General features: G+C 43.3%; 2 protein-coding genes across 3 annotated transcripts; one reads left to right on the top strand and one right to left on the bottom strand.

Moving 5' to 3' along the window:
- The first annotated feature begins 4,306 nt into the window (after window positions 1-4,306).
- Window positions 4,307-9,912, top strand: LOC311107395 (myelin proteolipid protein-like). Its single transcript, XM_084149888.1, has 6 exons — window positions 4,307-4,487; window positions 5,527-5,683; window positions 7,028-7,196; window positions 7,445-7,518; window positions 7,671-7,736; window positions 8,162-9,912. Exons 1-6 carry the CDS (start codon window positions 4,318-4,320, stop codon window positions 8,240-8,242), a joined length of 717 nt encoding a protein of 238 aa, XP_084006014.1. The 5' UTR covers window positions 4,307-4,317; the 3' UTR covers window positions 8,243-9,912.
- A 1,509-nt stretch (window positions 9,913-11,421) lies between these two features.
- On the bottom strand, window positions 11,422-23,214 carry LOC311107646 (ras-related protein Rab-9B-like). Of its 2 annotated transcripts, XM_084150176.1 has the most exons (4): window positions 23,157-23,190; window positions 20,815-20,842; window positions 18,669-19,002; window positions 11,422-18,130 (listed from the first exon to the last, which is right to left on the bottom strand). In XM_084150176.1, exons 3-4 carry the CDS (start codon window positions 18,816-18,818, stop codon window positions 17,669-17,671), a joined length of 612 nt encoding a protein of 203 aa, XP_084006302.1. In that variant the 5' UTR covers window positions 18,819-19,002; window positions 20,815-20,842; window positions 23,157-23,190; the 3' UTR covers window positions 11,422-17,668. The 2 variants fall into 2 exon arrangements, with proteins under 2 accessions (XP_084006302.1, XP_084006301.1); XM_084150175.1 differs by lacking the exon at window positions 20,815-20,842 and having other exon boundaries at window positions 23,157-23,214.
- Between the last annotated feature and the right edge of the window lie 187 nt (window positions 23,215-23,401).

Genomic DNA, 23,401 nt, shown 5'->3' with positions numbered 1-23,401 from the left:
GTGAGAACAATTCGTTTCCCTGGCTACTTAGAAATACTATAAAAACTTAATGAATAGATGACATTCACTGCTATAAACCTGTCTCCAATATAATCGCATAGTTTACACAGACCCACCGCGGACCTTTGACAGTAAATCTCTGTGTGAAAAGGCTTCCCATGGTCTGTTTTGTCAACGAACTCAATGTACTCCAAACACTGGTGGTAACCAGATGATCCCAATAATTTACTGTATGTAGCCTAGTAAACGATGCCCCCCTCTGGTATGTTCTGTTGGGAACAGTCTGGGACTCGTTGTTGTCGTTTACCTGTTTACTACTCAAATATATTTGACATATAAAGTCAAAGACGAAATTAACTGCAAAACACTGGTCTCAAATGTACTAGGCTACACAGAACCACGGCAGACGCATTGTAAATTGAAAGGCTTTCCACCATTTTAAACCGTGTCCCAGTCCAACATGCCTAGCTCTGCCCACTGGGGCGTGGCTTGTGGAGCGCTCTTTGAAATAAGCGCTCCTATCGTCAGTGTTCCACCGGATCCAGTTATCTCACCACACCGGTTTCAAACAGTTTCAAAGCAGCAGACACCAACTGTTTCAAACACAGACACTAGGGGATGCACTTGCGCTATACGTTCTCACACAGTAGCCTAATGACAGATATCTGCCAGAGTAAAATCAAGAGGAAACAGACTCTTCTTGAAAAGTTTACTGATGATGTCACAGTGTCTAACCTCTCATGAACACCCCAGTCTCTTTTCTTCAGTCCATATGTTCCGAAGACAACTTTTACAAACTTCCATGACCCACCACCCATCATGTCATCTGATCAGTCCAGCAATCAGGGAGCTAGAAGAGACCCAAAAATGACATTTTACAAGATGTCAATAGCCTCCTGTAGGCTGTTAACCTCGTACAAACCATCCTGATCTCGCCTGCTTACATTCTGTTTCGCTAAATGTATCCTTTTAGTGTAACAGAATGTATGCTCGGGAGATCAGGATGGTTCATACAAGGCTAGTAGGCTGTGGCCGATGCCTGTTGATTCACACCGCTCAACACAATACTAGGCTATTGTTTCGTTTATCGTCCCATGAAACAGTAGGCTTACATCACTACTATACTACTGGGCCTATCAGACTAGGATACACTTGAAAACGAAAGAAAGAAAGAAAGAAAGAAAGAAAGAAAGAAAGAAAGAAAGAAAGAAAGAAAGAAAGAAAGAAAGAAAGAAAGAAAGAAAGAACATGGAACCTTTTCTGGCAAGACATCTTGGAGATGCTACCACAATGATATGGTGCTGCTTACCACCAATGAACTGAAGTACATTTTTCCATATTGCTACATTGCCTTATCAGCTGTTAGTTTAATATTACATGTTACAATTGACAATACGGCACGGGGGGCCAGTATGAAAAATAAAATAATAAAAAAAATAATGTATGCACTCACTAACTGTAAGTCGCTCTGGATAAGAGCGTCTGCTAAATGACTAAAATGTAATGTAATGTATAGACCTCCTTCATTATCCTCAGTCTTGAACCCAGGCCGTTCTAGTGTGGACCCGTAGTCCATTGAAAATCGACATTGTTTCTTTAAGATTCGACTTTCAGGCCATCAGCGGGTCTGTCTGTTCATTGTTTGAGAGAGAGAGAGAAAGAGAGCGAGTTGAGGTTGATATTTTGGGCGCTGAGGACAAGTCGTGCATAATATCAGCGGAGCAGCTGCGGTGGAAACAGCACAGAACGCCTCTGTTGAGCGCATATCCTACAAGAGACAACATGGGTAAGTCATCTACATTTGATATGGTACCTCTAATAGGCTATTTATAGCCAATCAACCACAACCAAACGATACATTTTCTTTGGTATTCTTGGAATTATTTTCACATTATAACATATATTAGGCTATGGCTGGCATGAGAGGGTAAAATTGCCTATTCTCACTGGCAAAGCCCAGTACTAAGTGGTTTATTTAATGCTTCTAGAGGCACATACTAGCCTACTTTTCAGAAGTGCCCTGTCGCGTTTGCTTTCACATACAATTTCTTCATTTTTACCAACAGAACGTGTTCTAAGTACTATTTGTTTGAGGAAAGTAGCAAGTTAATTAATTATAGGCCACTTTGCAACAATTTGAACAAAATGGGATTCAGTTAGTAAAATGTTTCACCTGCTTCCTAGGGCATACAGGGCTGTGATATCACTGAGAAGTTAATTGAGGTCCCTAATAGGTCCTAGTATCTTTATTAGTATAGTTCCTCCCTGCAGTTGTCAAGGGGGACTTTTGAGGCCAGAACAGTGCAAATAGAGAGAAGTGGAACTGTTTAAACTAGGTAGAAAACCCCTGCACCTGTTGCTGGGTGAAGATGCTATTTTCCTTCCTATGTGTACTGCTATCTTGTCAAAATAACCAAATTGCTTGAACATAAGTATTGAGACTATGAGAGTAAAGTGTGGATTATCAAATGTTCGTTGTTATCACTGCATATGATGGCAGTTAGTCAGTGTTCTTTCATTGGCAAACTTTTTAATTGGTTTAAAACTCATTTCCAGACCAGCGTTATTATGCAACCTGGAAGACAGCCTGAACACACACACACACACACACACACATACACATACACACAACCCTGGAGTCGCCGAGTGCATGTGTATTATGCCCCTTCCAGCCATTCTGTACCAACTGTAATAATGGTACCAGCTCCAGCCAGTCTTCTGAGGGAGGGAGGGAGAGAGAGATCGTTCCCCACTTCCACCAGACTTTTGGATATCCGTCTGGCTGTCACAAGCCTCCTTCTGCTCCTATAAACCCCAGTGTGTGTGCTGGAGGTGGCTCTGGCTATTGTTTGCTTGACATTGGTGTCCCTTGTCTTCCCACACTGCACCGAGTGTTGTCTCTGCAGTCACACAAGCAGCCTCTCTCTCTCTTTCTTCTTCTCTCTTTCTCTGTCCTCCCTCTTTTCTCACACTCCCCGTGGTGTGAGCGGTGATTGGAGCGGGGGTTAGTGCTGGGGTTGGGACAGACAGACAGATCCTCACGTCCTAAGGGCCCATTCACAGCACATGACTCTGGGGAAGAATGCCCATCAGCTAGCAGACAGACTGAATGCTACTGTGCATAGAGAACAGACCAGTCCGTCCTCACAGAGTAACCCAGGGATGAGCTTTTTTACGACCACAGCTGGATAGTGTATTGGCTGTAGCCAGATCTTTACAGTATACAGTTGTTGTTTATTCATCCATGTAGTCACAGTGACGTTGTATGTTCATTACCACTCCCCTGGTGATGTGTTCATTACCACTCCCCTGGTGATGTGTTCATTACCACTCCCCTGGTGATGTGTTCATTACCACTCCCCTGGCGATGTGTTCATTACCACTCCCCTGGTGATGTGTTCATTACCACTCCCCTGGCGATGTGTTCATTACCACTCCCCTGGTGATGTGTTCATTACCACTCCCCTGGTGATGTGTTCATTACCACTCCCCTGGTGATGTGTTCATTACCACTCCCCTGGTGATGTGTTCATTACCACTCCCCTGGTGATGTGTTCATTACCACTCCCCTGGTGATGTGTTCATTACCACTCCCCTGGTGATGTGTTCATTACCACTCCCCTGGCGATGTGTTCATTACCACTCCCCTGGCGATGTGTTCATTACCACTCCCCTGGCGATGTGTTCATTACCACTCCCCTGGTGATGTGTTCATTACCACTCCCCTGGCGATGTGTTCATTACCACTCCCCTGGTGATGTGTTCATTACCACTCCCCTGGTGATGTGTTCATTACCACTCCCCTGGTGATGTGTTCATTACCACTCCCCTGGTGATGTGTTCATTACCACTCCCCTGGTGATGTGTTCATTACCACTCCCCTGGTGATGTGTTCATTACCACTCCCCTGGTGATGTGTTCATTACCACTCCCCTGGTGATGTGTTCATTACCACTCCCCTGGTGATGTGTTCATTACCACTCCCCTGGTGATGTGTTCATTACCACTCCCCTGGTGATGTGTTCATTACCACTCCCCTGGTGATGTGTTCATTACCACTCCCCTGGTGATGTGTTCATTACCACTCCCCTGGCGATGTGTTCATTACCACTCCCCTGGTGATGTGTTCATTACCACTCCCCTGGTGATGTGTTCATTACCTCCTCACATGTTGTTATATCCTGTCTTGGTGGTTGTGACTGCTGTAGAAAGAGTCTGGGAGGATTGCCCTATGCTTCTCTAGAGGTAACCCATACATAACCCTACATTAACCCCTATGTGGTTATGTCCTGTCCTATAGGTTGTTATGACTGCTGTATGAAGTGCCTGGGAGGAGTACCCTATTGCTCCCTGGTGGCCACTATGCTATGTTTCTCAGGGATAGCTCTGTTCTGTGGCTGTGGTCACCAGGCCCTCACTGAGACGGAGAGACTCATCGAGACATACTTCGCCCGTAACCTACAGGACTACATTACCCTGGCCTACCTGTGAGTGGCTCAAAGGCTATTGCTTTATCCCTAACCTACCCCCTACGAATACCTGAAACTGATTAGAAAAGAGGTGGCCAAGACCTAGAAGGCTTTAAAGCTGGGCTGGAATAAAAATCACAATTGTTTTGGTGATCCAGGACCAGGATTGGCCACCTCTGGTTTAGATGTTCCCTAAGTCTACTGTATAAGTATTTTAAACTAAATGGTAGCCCTCATGTTAACGGTACACCTCATGTTAATGGTACACCTCATGTTAACGGTACACCTCATGTTAACGGTACACCTCATGTTAACGGTACACCTCATGTTAACGGTACACCTCATGTTAACGGTACACCTCATGTTAACGGTACACCTCATGTTAACGGTACACCTCATGTTAACGGTACACCTCATGTTAACGGTACACCTCATGTTAACGGTACACCTCATGTTAATGGTACACCTCATGTTAACGGTACACCTCATGTTAACGGTACACCTCATGTTAACAGTACACCTCATGTTAATGGTACACCTCATGTTAACGGTACACCTCATGTTAATGGTACACCTCATGTTAACAGTACACCTCATGTTAACGGTACACCTCATGTTAACAGTACACCTCATGTTAACGGTACACCTCATGTTAATGGTACACCTCATGTTAATGGTACACCTCATGTTAATGGTACACCTCATGTTAATGGTACACCTCATGTTAACGGTACACCTCATGTTAACGGTACACCTCATGTTAACAGTACACCTCATGTTAACGGTACACCTCATGTTAATGGTACACCTCATGTTAACGGTACACCTCATGTTAATGGTACACCTCATGTTAACGGTACACCTCATGTTAACGGTACACCTCATGTTAACGGTACACCTCATGTTAATGGTACACCTCATGTTAATGGTACACCTCATGTTAATGGTAAACCTCATGTTAATGGTACACCTCATGTTAATGGTACACCTCTGTAGTGATGTGTCCTTTTACCCCTCTCCCTCCTCTCCCTCTCCCTCCTCCCCTCTTCCTCCATAGTATCCAGTACTTCCAGTATGTTATCTATGGCCTGGCTTCATTCTTCTTCCTCTACTGCATCGTACTGCTGGCGGAGGGATTCTACACCACCAGCGCCGCCAAGCAGACCTTTGGAGAGTTCAGGAGCACCCTGTGTGGACGCTGTCTTAGTAGCACGGTGAGAGAGTGGGGGCAATGGTGGAGTGGAGGTGTAATGGTAACAGGGTGGGGTAGAGGTGTGATGGTAACAGGGTGGGGTAGAGGTGTGATGGTAACAGGGTGGGGTAGAGGTGTGATGGTAACAGGGTGGGGTAGAGGTGTGATGGTAACAGGGTGGAGTAGAGGTGTGATGGTAACAGGGTGGGGTAGAGGTGTATGGTAACAGGGTGGGGTAGAGGTGTGATGGAAACAGGGTGGGGTAGAGGTGTGATGGGAACAGGGTGGGGTAGAGGTGTGATGGGAACAGGGTGGGGTAGAGGTGTGATGGTAACAGGGTGGGGTAGAGGTGTGATGGGAACAGGGTGGGGTAGAGGTGTGATGGTAACAGGGTGGGGTAGAGGTGTGGTGGTAACAGGGTGGGGTGGAGGTGTGATGGTAACAGGGTGGGGTAGAGGTGTGATGGTAACAGGGTGGGGTAGAGGTGTGATGGTAACAGGGTGGGGTAGAGGTGTGATGGGAACAGGGTGGGGTAGAGGTGTGATGGGAACAGGGTGGGGTAGAGGTGTGATGGGAACAGGGTGGGGTAGAGGTGTGATGGTAACAGGGTGGGGTAGAGGTGTGATGGTAACAGGGTGGGGTAGAGGTGTGGTGGTAACAGGGTGGGGTAGAGGTGTGATGGTAACGGGGTGGAGGTGTGATGGTAACAGGGTGGGGTAGAGGTGTGATGGTAACAGGGTGGGGTAGAGGTGTGATGGTAACAGGGTGGAGTAGAGGTGTGATGGTAATGGGGTGGAGGTGTGATGGTAACAGGGTGGGGTGGAGGTGTGGTGGTAACAGGGTGGGGTAGAGGTGTGATGGTAACAGGGTGGGGTAGAGGTGTGATGGTAACGGGGTGGGGTAGAGGTGTGATGGGAACAGGGTGGGGTAGAGGTGTGATGGGAACAGGGTGGGGTAGAGGTGTATGGTAACAGGGTGGGGTGGAGGTGTGGTGGTAAGAGGATGGAGGAAAGGCTGGGTGAGGAGGTAGTTGAGAGGATGGGGTGTAGGTAGAGTGGGGGGTGAGGAGGATGGGGTGAAGGTATAGTGGGGGGTGAGGAGGTAGCTCAGAGGATGGGGTGAAGGTAGAGTGGGGGGTGAGGAGGTAGTTCAGAGGATGGGGTGAAGGTAGAGTGGGGGGTGAGGAGGTAGTTCAGAGGATGGGGTGAAGGTAGAGTAGGGCTGAGGCTAGTAGGATAGTGGTAAGGTTGAGGGTGGAGATGAGAGCTCAACAAAACTGTAAAAGTTGCACTTCCCTGATTCATTTTTGGCCTGTTACGATTCATAATACCTAAACATCCATCCATCTCTCTCCCTTCATCTCCAGTTTATATTAATAACGTACCTGCTGGTGGTGGTGTGGCTGTTGGTGTTTGCCTTCTCTGCCTTGCCTGTCTACTTCTTCTACAACATGGCCGCTACCTGCCACACCATCACCGTCCTGACTGAGACCCCAGCTAGCATCAACCAGCTCTGTATCGACGCCAGGCAGTACGGTAAGGAAAGAACTTCACCTCACTGTAGTTCTCTGTATGATCCATTATGTTTATTCATATGGTAACAAATCAACCTTACCTCACTGTAGTTCTCGATACGACCTAATCATTCATGTGGATTCAGGTTGCTCAATTCAATTAATTCAAATCTACTCTGCGGAAATTTGGAGTGACAATGCCAACTGTGAAAGCTGAAATTTTACAGCAGAGAATCAGAAATGTGTAATTTTTTCTTCAATTTCTTTCAGGGCTCCTACCATGGAATGCGATGCCAGGCAAAGCTTGTGGAATGACACTGTCCACTGTCTGCAAAACCAGAGAGGTCAGTAATACAGTTTGTCTCATGATAAAACTTGGCAGGACACGTTAAAAACAAAGCGTCTCTAGAGTGTAGAATGTCAACTTCTCTGACATATTTCCAGAATGACCACATGATCACTGACTCATCTCTGACTCTGATTTGACCTTTTACAGTTCCGTCTGACCTACGACCTGTACATCGCAGCGTTCGCCGGGGCTGGCATCACACTCTTGGCGCTGGTGAGTGACCCTGCCCTAACCTCTTAACTGAGACCAGATTGGCTACAGCTTTACAATGGAGTTGTGTCCCATGTGACGTAGTCAGTGTAGGTGTTCAGGAATGCCAGAGTGTCAGGCCTCCATGGCTGACGAGTCTCACTGTAGCTCTCTGTTCTTTGACTTGAGTTCTCAGCTGATTATAATGATAAACACCATAATAACGTCATAACGTCTGGTACTTTTCTTGCTGGGAAGATCCCATAGTTACATTGCCGTATCAGTACACTGTTAATGTAGCCTACTGTAGATGCTCAGAATTATACTGAGATTGTCATGGACCTTGATGAACAGGAAATGGGGCTCAATTCTGTCTTCTCTCTTTCCTTTCGTTCTCTTTCTTTCCCTCCGTTCTCTTTCTTTCCCTCTTTCTCCATCTCTCTCTCTAGCTCACCTACATGGTGTCCACCACCTATAACTTTGCGTTGCTGCGGTACCTGGGGAGAAAGGGCATCGGCACGCGGTGTTAGACTCTCCACTTCCTCCCTCCTGTCTCTCGATCTGACACAGAGACACCCAGAGGGAACACTATGACTCCCTGACACCCCTCTACCTATCCTCAACACCACCGGTGGAGTTGATTCTTTGAACTTAAATGATTGCTTCCTTCAGTGAATTCTGTTCTGTCCATTTTCCCTTCAAGACCCACCAGCGTTTCCCTGTACTGTGTCTTCATAGCATAATGGGTGGTTCAGTGGAAGTTTTGTTGAGGAACCCAGACGTATACTACCGTTTTGTGCTGCTTTGTCACACTGTCTTTCTCATGTTATATTTAGTTTGCTCTGAAGCTGTCTTCAAGTTTTCTGTATTTTGTTATTCTCCATGTGTATTTTATCATGTGTGTGTGTGTCACCAAATGTTTGTAAAGATTGACGTAATCTTCCTCATATACTGAGGTTAGTGTGCCTGGCATATACTCCATGTTTTATCTTTCTTCACTTTTAAAAGAAATCGCAATGTAAAACCTAACTAATCATTTTGGTAACATAACAAATAATTTTATTTTACAAATATCTTCAGTTATAAATGTCACACTGATTTATGGTTAGGGACTACTTGCCTACTTTAGCCTATGGGATTATAATCAGTTACCATGGGTACCATCCCTCACATCTGGTTGCCATGGTGCCAGACAAGCGTGCATTTGCAGTTCTTCTCTCTGACCTCAGGGCCTTTTCTCACGGGCAGCAGAAAGGCCTCAACAATGGAGGCCGCCCCGCATAGGACTTCTTAGAAAACTAACCAATCAGAGGGGGTTCCAAGGGTCCACCTGCCCCGGCCCCCGGGTGGGAGATGGAAGGGGGGGGGTCTGTATGACAAGGCCCCTTTGTTACTATAGGGACCTTGGTCTGTGGCAAGGGTCATATTGAATGTCAGAGGGAGAGGGTCTTCATGACAAAGACAGGGTAAAGGCTGAATACTTCTCTCAATGGCCTGAATACAACCCTTCTGTGATGGGCCCACTGCTGCACGACACCCCATCTGTTGGAGGTGATTGACCCTGTGAAGGGATTTGGAATGAAAAGGGTTAACATTTGTTTGAACGAAGGGATTTCTCATGTGAGAAAAGGGACAGTATGTTTAGTGAGTTTGTGTTGGTACAGATCAAGAGGAGAAGTCCTTAATTTCTCTGTTTTTAATGTTAAGATGGTAAAGTTGTTACAGGTGCTTACTTTTTTAGCAACCTTTTATGTTATTTAGAAGTTTAAAATATCTCTTAAGATGCTTGACTCTGTTTGGCACTACATTGAGGTGATATTATTATTATTATTGCTCTCCCTTCTGGCGGTATATATGGTATCGTTTGCAAGGGATGAGGTTCTTATATAGAGGCAAAACGATGCAGTTTGGTCTCTGTAGCTGTCTAGAAAATAATTAGTAGTTATTGTATAACACCCTACTACTTACTGTAGATAAATGTACTAATCTTAATGACAATTTAAACTTTGTTTAAACAAAAGACGGCTTCTTTAACTAACAAAATATATTGTAACATACTGTGAGTATAGGTTATCCAATTGGGTGGAAGCTTTATCCAGCAGCACAGGTTGGTTTTGTGAATTGACAGCTGGCTGTTTGTTTCTTTTGTGTTTTTATGATACCATGTTGGTTTGGTAATAAAATATGGTCTCTCCTTTTTAAAGAAGTTGTTCTCTCTCTTTCTGTTACGACCGGGTATCGAACCCATGATGTCCATGCTACTCTAAGGTTAATACTACTTTGTGTGCCCTGCAAGCTCCTCGACGTGGCATTTAGTTATTAACATTTATGTAAAGTCTGCCACGGGAAACTAGGCTGCTCATCACACAAGCATAGCTCACTGAACCAACTCTGTTACACCTCTCAATATCAGTAAATGTTTTGTGTGAGAAAAGCCTGGTGTTGTATTCTCTGATTGGTTTGATGCTACTGTAGGCCATGACCTCCTGGGACTGGTGTCGTATTCTCTGATTGGTTTGATGCTACTGTAGGCCGTGACCTCCTGGGACTGGTGTCGTATTCTCTGATTGGTTTGATGCTACTGTAGGCCGTGACCTCCTGGGACTGGTGTCGTATTCTCTGATTGGTTTGATGCTACTGTAGGCCGTGACCTCCTGGGACTGGTGTCGTATTCTCTGATTCGCTCATCGCTTCTCTTCCCCACAGATACACTGCTCCCTCCACCTGGCAGTCAGACGGGTAGGCCTAAAGGAAGAGAGAAGGCGGGGGAAGGAGGAGAGGAAGAGCTACGAGCTGTACGGTAGACTGCAGAAGGACATAGGAGGGACAATGCACTCCCCTTACGCCCCCCACATCATATCTGATAGTCTACCTCCTGACTGACCCCCTCCATCCTCCATGGTAACCCCTGAGAACAATCAATTGGAGCTGACTCCTTAAACTTGAAGTGCCAGTTTCCCGGACCCAGATTAAGCCTAATCCTGGATTTTTAAAAGCACTTTCAGTGGAGAATCTCCATTGATCATGCTTTTTAATCCAGGACTTGGCCTACTAATCTGAGCCCGGGAAACTGTCCCGCGAAAGGTTCCTCCCTAATATTGAAAACAATTTATATTTGCTTTATATCCTTAGTCTTTAAACCCAGACACCCCTCTTGTGTCTTCTTAGCCTAGTGGGTGGTTTAGTTTGGAGAGCTGTTGAGATTCCTGCAGAGTATACTTCTGCTTTGGATCTAGCAAGTCCTTTTAGGACCAGGCCAGATCCATTGTCAGGATATTATTCCATGTTAAAATACAGATTCTGTATGTATTTATATACAGATGATCTGACTCTAGCCATACATTGGCTCTATGAAGTCCTATGAAGTTGCTTCAAGTGTGTTCATTTTGATGTAGGTTTACATGACTTGTGTTCCAGCTTAAATTCATAGTTAGATGTATGAGTTGTACACAGTGCAGATGTTGGACCTATTTGGCCTTGATCTTTTCATGTCCTTCTCTGAGGGGACGAATATGAAATGTTACCATATCAAATGTGTTTTGCTTTTCTGGCCAAATCAATGTAAATAAAGAAGATATGCAATACCCTAACTATCCCTTTTTTATGATCCGATGCTAGCAATGTAGTTTCTAAAGAGTCATGCACTCAACACCACACTGTCGAAAAGAAGGCCAAAACCACATACAAGCCAGTTCCTGTATTTGGTATGTTGCATGTTTGTTTTTATTAGTTGTCATACAGTATTGGATAGTAGTCACATGTACATCAGTCTTTCTGCATCTCATATGGAACCCTATTCCCTATATAGTGACATCATTCTGACCAGGGGCCATAGGGCTGATTCCCTATACAGTGGGGCCATAGGGCTGATTCCCTATATAGTGGGGCCATAGGGCTGATTCCCTATATAGTGACATCATTCTGACCAGGGGCCATAGGACTGATTCCCTATATAGTGGGGCCATAGGACTGATTCCCTATATAGTGGGGCCATAGGACTGATTCCCTATATAGTGACATCATTCTGACCAGGGGCCATAGGGCTGATTCCCTATATAGTGGGGCCATAGGGCTGATTCCCTATATAGTGGGGCCATAGGATATAGTGGGGCCATAGGACTGATTCCCTATATAGTGGGGCCATAGGACTGATTCCCTATATAGTGGGGCCATAGGACTGATTCCCTATACAGTGGGGCCATAGGACTGATTCCCTATATAGTGGGGCCATAGGACTGATTCCCTATATAGTGGGGCCATAGGACTGATTCCCTATATAGTGGGGCCATAGGGCTGATTCCCTATACAGTGGGGCCATAGGGCTGATTCCCTATATAGTGGGGCCATAGGGCTGATTCCCTATACAGTGGGGCCATAGGACTGATTCCCTATATAGTGGGGCCATAGGGCTGATTCCCTATATAGTGGGGCCATAGGACTGATTCCCTATATAGTGGGGCCATAGGACTGATTCCCTATACAGTGGGGCCATAGGACTGATTCCCTATACAGTGGGGCCATAGGGCTGATTCCCTATACAGTGGGGCCATAGGACTGATTCCCTATATAGTGGGGCCATAGGGCTGATTCCCTATATAGTGGGGCCATAGGACTGATTCCCTATATAGTGGGGCCATAGGACTGATTCCCTATACAGTGGGGCCATAGGACTGATTCCCTATATAGTGGGGCCATAGGGCTGATTCCCTATACAGTGGGGCCATAGGGCTGATTCCCTATATAGTGGGGCCATAGGGCTGATTCCCTATACAGTGGGGCCATAGGGCTGATTCCCTATATAGTGGGGCCATAGGGCTGATTCCCTATATAGTGGGGCCATAGGGCTGATTCCCTATACAGTGGGGCCATAGGACTGATTCCCTATATAGTGGGGCCATAGGACTGATGCCCTATATAGTGACATCATTCTGACCAGGGGCCATAGGGCTGATTCCCTATATAGTGGGGCCATAGGACTGATTCCCTATATAGTGGGGCCATAGGACTGATTCCCTATATAGTGGGGCCATAGGGCTCTGGTCAAAAGTAGTGCTCTATGTGATGTAGTAATTGGGTGCCATTTGGAACGCAGCTCTGTAAAGGGACAGTCTTAACCTCCGTAGGGTAACAAAGAGAGGTTTTAAGGAAGGTTTGATATTGGATTTACAACAAACAATCAACAGATATACAGTAATAATCCTACATCACAACTGTATGGTAGTCAGTTAACACACCTCTTACTCAGCTCAAAGCAGATTAACAAACACTTAGGTGAGGTTAGAAATGACATTTTAGTCAGTTCGTACAGTATTATTGAGGATTTAAATGATTGTACGGTTATTTCAGTAATGAAATGAATGCCCTTTCCAATGTACATGTAGCCATGTCTTTGTGCACTGTGGCAAGCCCAAAGGAAACATTACTGTGTACATTGTTCTTATTCATTAAACATATAGATAAAAAACAAAACGGGTCATCAACATTGGTTATTGGGAGTGAGACGACTAGATGGTGAGGAGACGAGAACTGTATGTTAACAGATTGAATAGATTCTCAGGAATATAGTTTACATAGCAGTGGAATGTGATGTCTGACCTTCCATTGGGTAAAATACATCACATGTATAGTTGTTTTTTTCTGTTAAAACAAGCCATTCACATCTGTTAATACTTCCCTTTTGTTGCACACCATGACCTGGAACATTCCAAGTGTAATTTTGTTATACTGTTTTTCTAAATACCACAGGTTGAGTGAATTGACAAGACAATCAACATCATCAATAGATACAGGTGTACCATGACATCAGAGTGAACATAACACAGTGCTAAGGTTTCATTGAACGGTTGGCTCTTTCACAGTGGGCCTCTCTGCTCTACCAGACAGTCATCTCATTTCAATTGAGAGGCAGATTACTTTTACCAACATAACTTTAAAAGATATGAAGAAATGTAACTTGAATCAGTGAATTTCACATGCTACACGCATGCAAATAAAATAATGTATTGTAGTAGTACTGCAACACTGCATTGGTTGATTAATTTGGTAGGCATAGCAACAGTACCATGTTGACGACTAGGTAAAATACTGGAAACAGACAGACAACTGAATAGTCATATGTGGATTCAGGCATCAGAAGTACTGTATAACATCAGGAATGCTGAATAACTACCAAATAAGGTCATAAAAATATGTATCAAACTGATCCTTTACTTTAGACTACATCATTCAAATCCAGTGAGGGCAGGCCAGCATAGGTACATATTTAAGTAAAATAACAAGACAAACATTAAGTACCCAAACATATAACAATGTTTTTAAGATAATGCTCACTTATGTTTCCCTCTTATCAATACCTATGGGAGAAAATTCAATATCTGTACATTAAAAGGTACAATAATTTCTCTCTGTAGGTTGTTTCACATTCAAATAGAACTTTAAATCAACGAATATCAACAAGCCATTTCAGAGAAGTAGAGGGGTGGGGCCTATGGTATTAGATTAAGGACTGGAATGTTCTTATATTCTGTCTAGAATGTTCTCTGACTGGAACGCTCTAGAGCTACCAATGTTCTAGATTCTATAAAGGTTCTACAACTTCCAATGTTCTATCTAGAACCTAGAATGTTCCAGAACTGTCAGTGTTCTAGAGCAGGGCCCATGCGGTAGACAGGCAAGGCAGTAGGGCTGAGAAACAAACCATCACCACTCTTCCTTAGTGACACACCAACCCAAACACAAGTTACAGGATATAAAACCCACAGTAAATATCAGAACATAAATTAACTTCAGAAAAGAAAAATGGATCTGCCATACGCCAAACAAAAACATTATATCCCTAACATTGATGTGTCAAGAGAGACCTACTATAAAATGAAAGGGATCTCACAAAAAAGGTACGTACCGTAGTAGGTAAGGGATAAAATTAAAGCAGGTACGTATCGTGGTAGGTAAGGGATGAAATTAAAGCAGGTACGTACCGTAGTAGGTAAGGGATGAAATTAAAGCAGGTACGTACCGTGGTAGGTAAGGGATGGAATTAAAGCAGGCATCTCCTACAACTCTCACACGTAGGCCTAACACTTCTCAGATTCAGACAAACCTAGAGAGCCTATAGGACATTTGGAAAAAATACTGTATAATCTGGTATAGATACAAAGTACCTCAAATAGATACATACCCAGTGTTAACAGATATGACAGAACAGAAACTCAAATAGATATGTACCCAGTGTTAACAGATATGACAGAACAGAAACTCAAAAAGATAGACAGGTCCATAAATATTTGGACATTGACCAAGTTATTATTTTAGCCATCTACCACAGCATATTGGAGTTGAAATTAAATAGTGCAGACTTTTAGCTTTAATTTGAGGGTATTTACATCCAAATTGGGTGAACGGTGTAGGAATTACAGCATTTTCTATATGTGGTCCCCCCCTTTTTAAGGGACCAAAAGTAATTGGACAATTGTCTGCTCAGCTGTTCCATGGCCAGGTGTGTTATTCCCTCATTAGTTCATTACAAGGAAGCAGATAAAAGGTCTAGAGTTGGAATCTGTTGCTGTTAACCCTCAATATGAAGTCCAAAGAGCTGTCATAGCAAAAACATTACATGTGGCCAAATCAACTATTTGGTACATTCTTAAAAAGAAAGAATGCACTGGTGAGCTCAGGAACACAAAAAGGCCCGGAAGACCACGGAAAACAACTGTGGTGGATGACAGAATAATTAAACCCCTTCACAACAGTTGGCCAGATCAAGAACACCCTCCAGGAGGCAGGCGTATCTGTGTCTAAGTCGACAACCAAGAGAAGACTTCACCAGAGTAAATACAGAGGGTTTACCATAAGATGTAAACCATTGGTAAGCCTCAAAAACAGGAAGACCAGATTTGCCAAAAAAAACATCTAAAAAAGCCTGTACAGTTCTGGAACAACATCCTATGGACAGATGAGACAAAGATCAACTTGTACCAGAATGATGGGAAGAGAAGAGTATGGAGAAGGGAAGGAACTGCTCATGATCCGAAGCATACCACCTCATCTGTGAAGCATGGTGGAGGTAGTGTTATGGCGTGGGCATGTATGGCTGCCAGTGGAACTGGATCCCTTGTATTTATTGATGATGTGACTGCTGACAAAAGCAGCAGGATGAATTCTGAAGTGTTTAGGGCTTTTTTTACCTGCTCAGATTCAGCCAAATGCTTCAAAACTCATTGGACGGCACTTCACAGTGCAGATGGACAATGACCCGAAGCATACTGCGAAAGCAACCCAATACTTTTTTAAGGCAACGTGGAATGTTCTGCAATGGCCAAGTCAATCACCTGACCTGAATCCAATCGAGCATGCATTTCACTTGCTGAAGGCAAAACTGAAGGCAAAACGCCCCAAGAACAAGCAGGAACTGAAGACAGCTGCAGTAAAGGCCTGGCAGAGCATCACCAGGAAAGAAACCCAGCATCTAGTGATGTCTATGGGTTCCAGACTTCAGGCAGTCATTGACTGCAAAGGATTTGCAACCAAGTATTCAAACTCACAATTTAATTTATGATTATGTTAGTTTGTCCTATTACTTTTGAGCCCTTGAAATTGGGGGGCAATGTATAAAAATGGTTGTAATTCCTACACGGTTCGTACAATAATTTTGACAAAACCCTTAAATTAAAGATGTTGTCTACACTTAAAGCACATCTTAATTGTTTCCTTTCAAATCCATTGTGGTGGCGTACAGAGCCCAAATGATGCAAATTGTCACTGTCCAAATACTTATGGACCTGACTGTATGTATCCAGTGTTAAATGATATGACAGAACAAACTCAAATAGATATGTATCCAGTGTTAAATGATATGACAGAACAAACTCAAATAGATATGTACCCAGTGTTAACAGATATGACAGAACATAAACTCAAATAGATATGTATCCAGTGTTAAATTATATGACAGAACAAACTCAAATAGATATGTACCCAGTGTTAACAGACATGACAGAACATAAACTCAAATATATATGTATCCAGTGTTAAATGATAAACATATTTCCCTTTGGAGAAAATCAAACAATTCCTTTTTGTGCAGTAAACATTTGTCCTGGTACAGTAATGTGTGTAATCAATGTTGTCAGTTCTTAAACAAGATGTGTGACTGGATAAAGTCCCGCTTCACTTAGAGGTCTATGTCAGTGTATTATATTCAATTATATTCCACCAGTCAGCCAACAGACCATGTCTATGTCAGTGCATTATATTCAATTATATTCCACCAGTCAGTCAGCCAACCACCCAATCACTGTCATGAGATCTGACAGTGTGATAAGAGTCATGTTCTGGTCAAAGTACCTATGAGATCTGACTGTGTGATGGTCACGTTCTGGTCAAAGTACCTATGAAACCTTAAAAGACTTAGCAGACAGACAGAGATAGTAATGGATGAGAATGTTGCTGTGCCACAAGCAGCCTGCGCTCTTGGAGAGGAGAACTGGAAGGATATTAATATGATCAGATTAAAATGACTGTTCTGTAGGAGGGCTAGGCCTACATGGTGAAAACACTGCACAGGGCAGGTACATGAAGCTGAAGCTGGCTGGATGGATGTAGAGAGCAGTTTTGTGCTATACTGCTGAAAGCAGACCGAGTTTAAAAACATGGTGTAGCTGTTACATTGTACCTTTACATTGCTGTCTCCTGATAATCTTTCAAATCAGATGCGTTGATACTGACAACCCGACATTTTTTAAAATCAGCTGCATTGATAGCCTGATTCTCTTCTTATCAGCTGTATTGATACCCGATCATTTTCTTAACCCGACGGCAGTCTCAGTAGCTTGTACCTGCATCATGTAGGTAACCATAGAGATCAGTGGAGAGCAGAACACCTCTATGGCTCTCAGGGTGCTCAGGCTAGACAGAGAGGACTCAGGGAGGGGCTAGCTCCGACCAGTCCTTTCAACCAATCAGCAGCAAGAAGAGCGCTGTACTTTACGGTTGCCATGGAGATCGATAGTGCTACTCAACAACGTGTGGTCGATCTGATCCTCCGCCGCCAGAACCTCCCGTACCGCCGCCTCGAACGCCACTCCCACGTTAGTATCGTCCTTAGCACTGGTCTCAAAGTAGGGACAACAGCCGTTCTCCTCACACCAGGCCCGAGCCTCGTCCTCCCCCACCTCCCTCCCCTCCTCCTTGTCCACCTTGTTGCCCAGGACAACGAAGGGGAACCTCTCTGGGTCTCGTACGTCAGAGTAAAACATGAACTCCTTCTTCCAGGCGGCCAGGTTCTGGAAGCTGTGCAGGTCGTCTACAGCGAAGGTGAGGAGGCAGCAGTCGGCGCCACGGTAGAATGGCGTCCTCAGGGACTTGAAGCGCTCCTGACCCGCCGTGTCCCAGATCTGAAGGGTCACCAGGCGCCCGTCCACCTGAAGGGAGGAAGTGAATGAAAACCTTCATTGTCCCGAAGAGAAACCTTTTCGCCCCCAAAGAGAATTAGATATGTACACAGCAATCATAAAGTTATAAAACAGTAGACAGGAAGAATCAATGACAGTAGTACAGCATACAGTAAAACAATACATTTATAAAAAACATTTTGTGAGGTCAAAAAGTAGTCCACTGCACTAGCCTGTATATAGAATAGAACAAATAACTGTTCAACCCCCCCCCCCCCCCCCACAATTACGAACTGTGAACTGTATCCACGTGTTGTCTGCTGTAGTTATTGCATGTACTTACGTTGTGATGCTGTGCTTTGTTGAGATGCAAGACAAATTTCCCGAAAGGGACACAAATAATAATAATAATTATTATTATTATTCAATTTCAGACACAGACCTTGGCTCTATCTCCTTCTCAATCTTATAGGAGGAGAAGGTCCAAGGTCCCTCCCCTCATTTTGCATTTTGAGAAGAAGGCAAGGAGATCAAGAAAAGCTTCATTCAGAAAGAGCTATAATCTGACCTCCAGGTCTCTGTTGAGGAACTCGACCCCGATGGTGTGGAAGGACTGGGTGTCGAAGCGGTCCGTGACGTAGCGGTTCATTAAGGAAGACTTCCCCACGCCACCGTCCCCCAGCAGGATCACCTTTAACAGCAAGCTCTTCCCGCTCATCACAACCCTCCCTCCACTGCTAGGCGCCACAGTTCACCAGGCCGTTCCAGGGTAAGGCCCCCTCCTTCCACTAGCAGGCTGGCTTGCCTGGAGCCGAGCCTCCTAGCTGGGTTACTGACCACTGTGACCCAGCCTCCACCTCGATGCTAGGCTACTGGGCTAGTACTAGCAGGGTCAATGCAACCTGAAGGATGAGCAGAGAGATATTGGTCACGTACACATATCTGGCAGACGTTATCGTGGGTGTAGCAAAATGCTTATGTTCCTAGCTCCAACAGTGCAGTAATACCTAAAAATACATGCGAATCCCAAAAATGTTAAGAAAAGAATTAAGAAATATAGAAATATTAGAATGAGCAATGTCAGAGTCCGGAATATAAATATATGTTTATGATGGTGTGTATAGACAGTGTATGAATAGAAAAGGTGTGTACAGCAGTAGTTATATAGGATGAGCCTTTACTAGAATACAGTATCTACATATGAAGTGGGTAAATCAGTATGTAAACATTATTAAAGTGACCAGTGTTCAATGACTATGTACATAGGGCAGCAGTCTCTAAGGTGCAGAGTTGAGAACCGGGTGGTAGCCGGCTAGTAACAGGCCGTGGCTTGGGTGGCTGAGGTCCTTGATGAATTTCTTGGCCTTCTGAGACACCGGGTGCTGTAGAATGTGTTGGGCTGACCGCACCACCCTCTGGAGAGCCCTGCGGTTGCGGACGGTGCAGTTGCCGTACCAGACGATGATACAGTCTGACAGGATGCTCTCAATGGTGCATCTGGAGAAGTTCGTGAGGGTCTTAGGGTCCAAGCCAAATTTCTTCAGCCTCCTGAGGTTGAAGAGGCGCTGTTGCGCCTTCTTCACCAAACTGTCTGTGTGGATAGACAATTTCAGATTGTCAGTGATGTGCAAGCCGAGGAACTTGAAGCTGCTCTCTCTCTGCTGTCTCCTGAAATCCACGATCAGCTCCTTCATTTTGTTGACGTTGAGGGAGAGATTATTTTGTGTCGAGTAAGGTAGAGGTGATATAATCCTTAACTAGCCTCTCAAAGCACTTCATGATGACAGAAGTGAGTGCTACAGGGCGATAGTCATTTAGTTCAGGGGTTCCCAAACTTTTTCACTCGGGGCTCCCCTTCCAGCATTGGGGAACATCCCACACCCTTCCCTGCGCGCGCAGCTTATTTCCTGCAATTCTACACATTTTGTCATGGGGTGCAAAGATAATTTTGAAGTTTTAAAGCACATTTTCTTGCTATTCTATACTTTTTGCCATGTCTAATGTGTATTCATGTGATATTTGAGTGACAAAAAAATGACCACAATATCTATGGGCTAAAAAACCTAAATAAAACAACGTTAGCTGACATGGGCTAGTTGATCTGGACATTTCTGACAAGTCTCTAAGGTATACAATGACTAACATGACAAGAGGAACTGATGATGCACTTACCAATTTCGAAATTGCACCTTGTGCATTCTACTATTACAAATTTCAAGAGTAAGTTTAAAGCCGGACTGAGTTCCTTTAAAAAAAAAAAAAAACACACCCACCCTGCAAACCCCTCACGTCCCCCCTAGGGGGCGCGCCCCACAGTTTGGGAACCACTGATTTAGTTCAGTTATCTTCGCTTTCTTGGGTACAGAAACAATGGTGGACATTTTGAAGCAAGTGGGGACAACAGACTGGGATAGGGAGAGATTTAATATGTCTGTAAACATTCCAGCCAGCTGGTCTGCACATGCTCTGAGGAAGCAGCTAGGGATGCCGTCTGGGCTGGCAGCCTTGCAAGGGTTAACTCGCTTAAATGTCTTACTCATGTCGTCAGTGGAAACAACATCCTCTATGCACTTCCTGATGAATTCAGTCACCGAGTTAGTGTATATGTCAATGCTATTCTCAGAGACAACCCAGAACATATCCTAGTCCGCGTGATCAAAACAATCTTGGAGCATAGATTCCGATTGGTCAGACCAACATTGAACAGTCCTTACCACGGGTACTTCCTGTTTCAGTTTCTGCCTATAGGAAGGGAGGAGCAGAATGGAGGTGTGATCTGATTTGCCAAAGCATAAAAAAAAGTGACTTACATTTCAAATGTAAAATGTCCAATGTCTTTACAGGTAATATTGGTGTATTAGGACATGAATATGTGTGGTTTTAAGGTATTTTAGATGTATTTGTAAATTGAATGGGATCCTATGGGCAAATGGCATAACATGATATGCCTATAAAGTATCTAAATATGTGGGATATGGACCAGAAACTGTCTTGGGATATCAAACAACAGTATAAGTAAGTGCTAAAACAGGTACACGTGTCAAAATGGGGAATATCCTCCTTTGAATGGTGGTTTCGCTTTCCTGAAACACAAACTCCAGATTGTAAGTAAATTAAATGGGGTTTATAAACCCATATTTCTTGACTAACCCCTACTTAATCAAATAACTGTTTTACAAAAAATCTATACAATAGGTGTAAGCAATGGTCCTAGTAAATAATTAAAGTTACCAGCACAGCACACCCATTGACAATACATTAGAATGAGCTTATTATCATTACCGAAATTAAGAATCTCATTACCGAAATGGACCTAAAAATGATGCAGTAATGAGAAATGTTTCGTAATAAGAGGCCCTTAGCTCAATCTGCAAGTAATAGAAGACTGCCATTATGAATCAGCAAACAATTGACCACATCAGTAAAGCCCATCCATACCTCCATGTTGGTAAGGGAAAACCCAGAACATATCCTAGTCCGTAAAGCCCATCCATACCTCCATGTTGGTAAGGTAATGGTTCTTTAAGTTTTTCCCAATTTGATCATTTTAGTCATTTCGGTAATGAGTAAGTTAAGTGTTGTAAAGAGGGTGTTTGAGAATAAGATCCTCATTCTGAAGGTATATAAGTGAAGAAATTAAATGAACTTGTGCTCATCTAAGGACTGTTCCTCTAGATGATGCATCATTGGTGAATTCAACTTTCTTTTAAGAAAGATTGGAGTTTTTACAGCAACTTGATAAAGTGTTATGGTAATGAGTGTTTTTATATAATAATTATTATAGTTTAATGTAAACTTCTATTCATGTATAAAAAAAATGTGATTTATGGACAAACTACAGCAACATATTTTGTGTTTTATTCAAATAAGTTTGTTTTTTTCTCAAATAAAATTGTATAAAATGACCCGAGAATTTAATCCGGATGCATTTCAGTAATGAGAATGTGGGGTGAAAATGTATACAATTCCAGTGGTGTAAAGTACATAAGTAAAAATACTTTAAAGTGCTACTTAAGTAGTTTTTTAGGGTATCTGTACTTTACTTGACTGACTATTTATATTTTTGACTACTTTTACTTTTACTTCACTACATTCCTAAAGAAAATAATGTACTTTTTATTCCATACATTTTCCCTGACACCCAAAAGTACTTGTTACATTTTGAATGCTAAGCAGGACAGGAAAATGGTCCAATTCACCACTTATCAAGAGAACATCCCTGGTCATCCTTATTGCCTCTTGAGCTGGTGGACTCACTAAACACACATGCTTCGTGTGCCCCTGGTTATCCGTAATTTAAAAAACAAGAAAATGGTGCTATCTGGGTTGTTTAATATAGGGAATTTGAAATGACTTATACTTTTACTTTCAATACTTAAGTATATTCCAACCAAATACTTTTACTGAAGTAGTATTTTACTGGTTGACTTTCATTTTTACTTGAGTAATTTTCTATTACGGTATCTTTACTTTTACTCAAGTATGACAATTGGATACTTTTCCACCACTGTAAAATTCAGGCAAAAAAATGAAAATTCTTTTTAAACAGTCACTGTGGCATAAACTAGGCATCTTAGTCTTCAGAATGATTGTTTGTTGCAGATGCATCATGGTTTTCTAACTCAATTTGCTACTGCGATGACTAAAACTGGTTTCATGAGAATCACCCAATTGTTTAGTAGCTAACCCCAACTCCCTGCTATACTGTTGTTCTGATACCATTTTATTGTCGATAATGAAATCTGAGGGTTCCCATTTCGTAAATGTAGCTACATATTACACAGGACATCTAGCTAGATCTGGGGATGAATAGCTAGCAAATGAAATGGCGACTATGTAATGATGGTGATGGTGATAAGAAAAAGCCAAACAGTAGCCAGCTAGCCTGTTACCGTTAGCTAGCTATCCACTGGGATGGGTTGTGTTGTTGACATCAATTGTTCTGAATTATTCAACTAAACTACGAATAAATAGACCGGTTTGAGCAAACATGTGCCATATTCAATATTACTACATGTGACTGCATTAATTTAAGGCGTAAAATCGTTTTCGTTACCTCATTTTGTATCGTCATATAAATCGTAGCTTGCCCAGTCTTGCAACTGAGATTTGACGTACTGTGAACACTTGCTTGTTGGGGTTGAGGCGCGTCCCCAGTATTTTCCAGTTCAAACAGTTGCGTTTTGCAACAAAAACTAGATTTTCTATTGGACAAATTCAGGTAGGTCGCGCCCGTTTCATTCCGTTTGCTTTCGTTTAAGAAACGTTTTGCAACTGAATTGGCGTAATGAATATGCCCCT

Source organism: Coregonus lavaretus, assembly GCF_964263955.1.
Source record: "Coregonus lavaretus genome assembly, chromosome: 32".
NCBI classification, from domain to species: Eukaryota; Metazoa; Chordata; class Actinopteri; order Salmoniformes; family Salmonidae; genus Coregonus; species Coregonus lavaretus.
Note: the sequence above shows the minus strand (reverse complement) of the source record. Positions and strands in the feature narration are given on the sequence as shown.

What these genes read in the sequence shown, in the direction of transcription:
- LOC311107395 (XM_084149888.1), top strand. Translation starts at nt 4,318, where the DNA reads ATGAAGTGCCTGGGAGGAGTACCCTATTGCTCCCTGGTGGCCACTATG. An exon ending in TATCGACGCCAGGCAGTACG is followed by an intron (nt 7,197 to 7,444) that starts GTAAGGAAAGAA and finishes AATTTCTTTCAG; the next exon opens with GGCTCCTACCATGGAATGCG. An exon ending in GCATCACACTCTTGGCGCTG is followed by an intron (nt 7,737 to 8,161) that starts GTGAGTGACCCT and finishes CTCTCTCTCTAG; the next exon opens with CTCACCTACATGGTGTCCAC.
- LOC311107646 (XM_084150175.1), bottom strand. Translation starts at nt 18,818, where the DNA reads ATGAGCGGGAAGAGCTTGCTGTTAAAGGTGATCCTGCTGGGGGACGGT. An exon ending in TCCTCAACAGAGACCTGGAG is followed by an intron (nt 18,131 to 18,668) that starts GTCAGATTATAG and finishes TCCTCCCTTCAG; the next exon opens with GTGGACGGGCGCCTGGTGAC.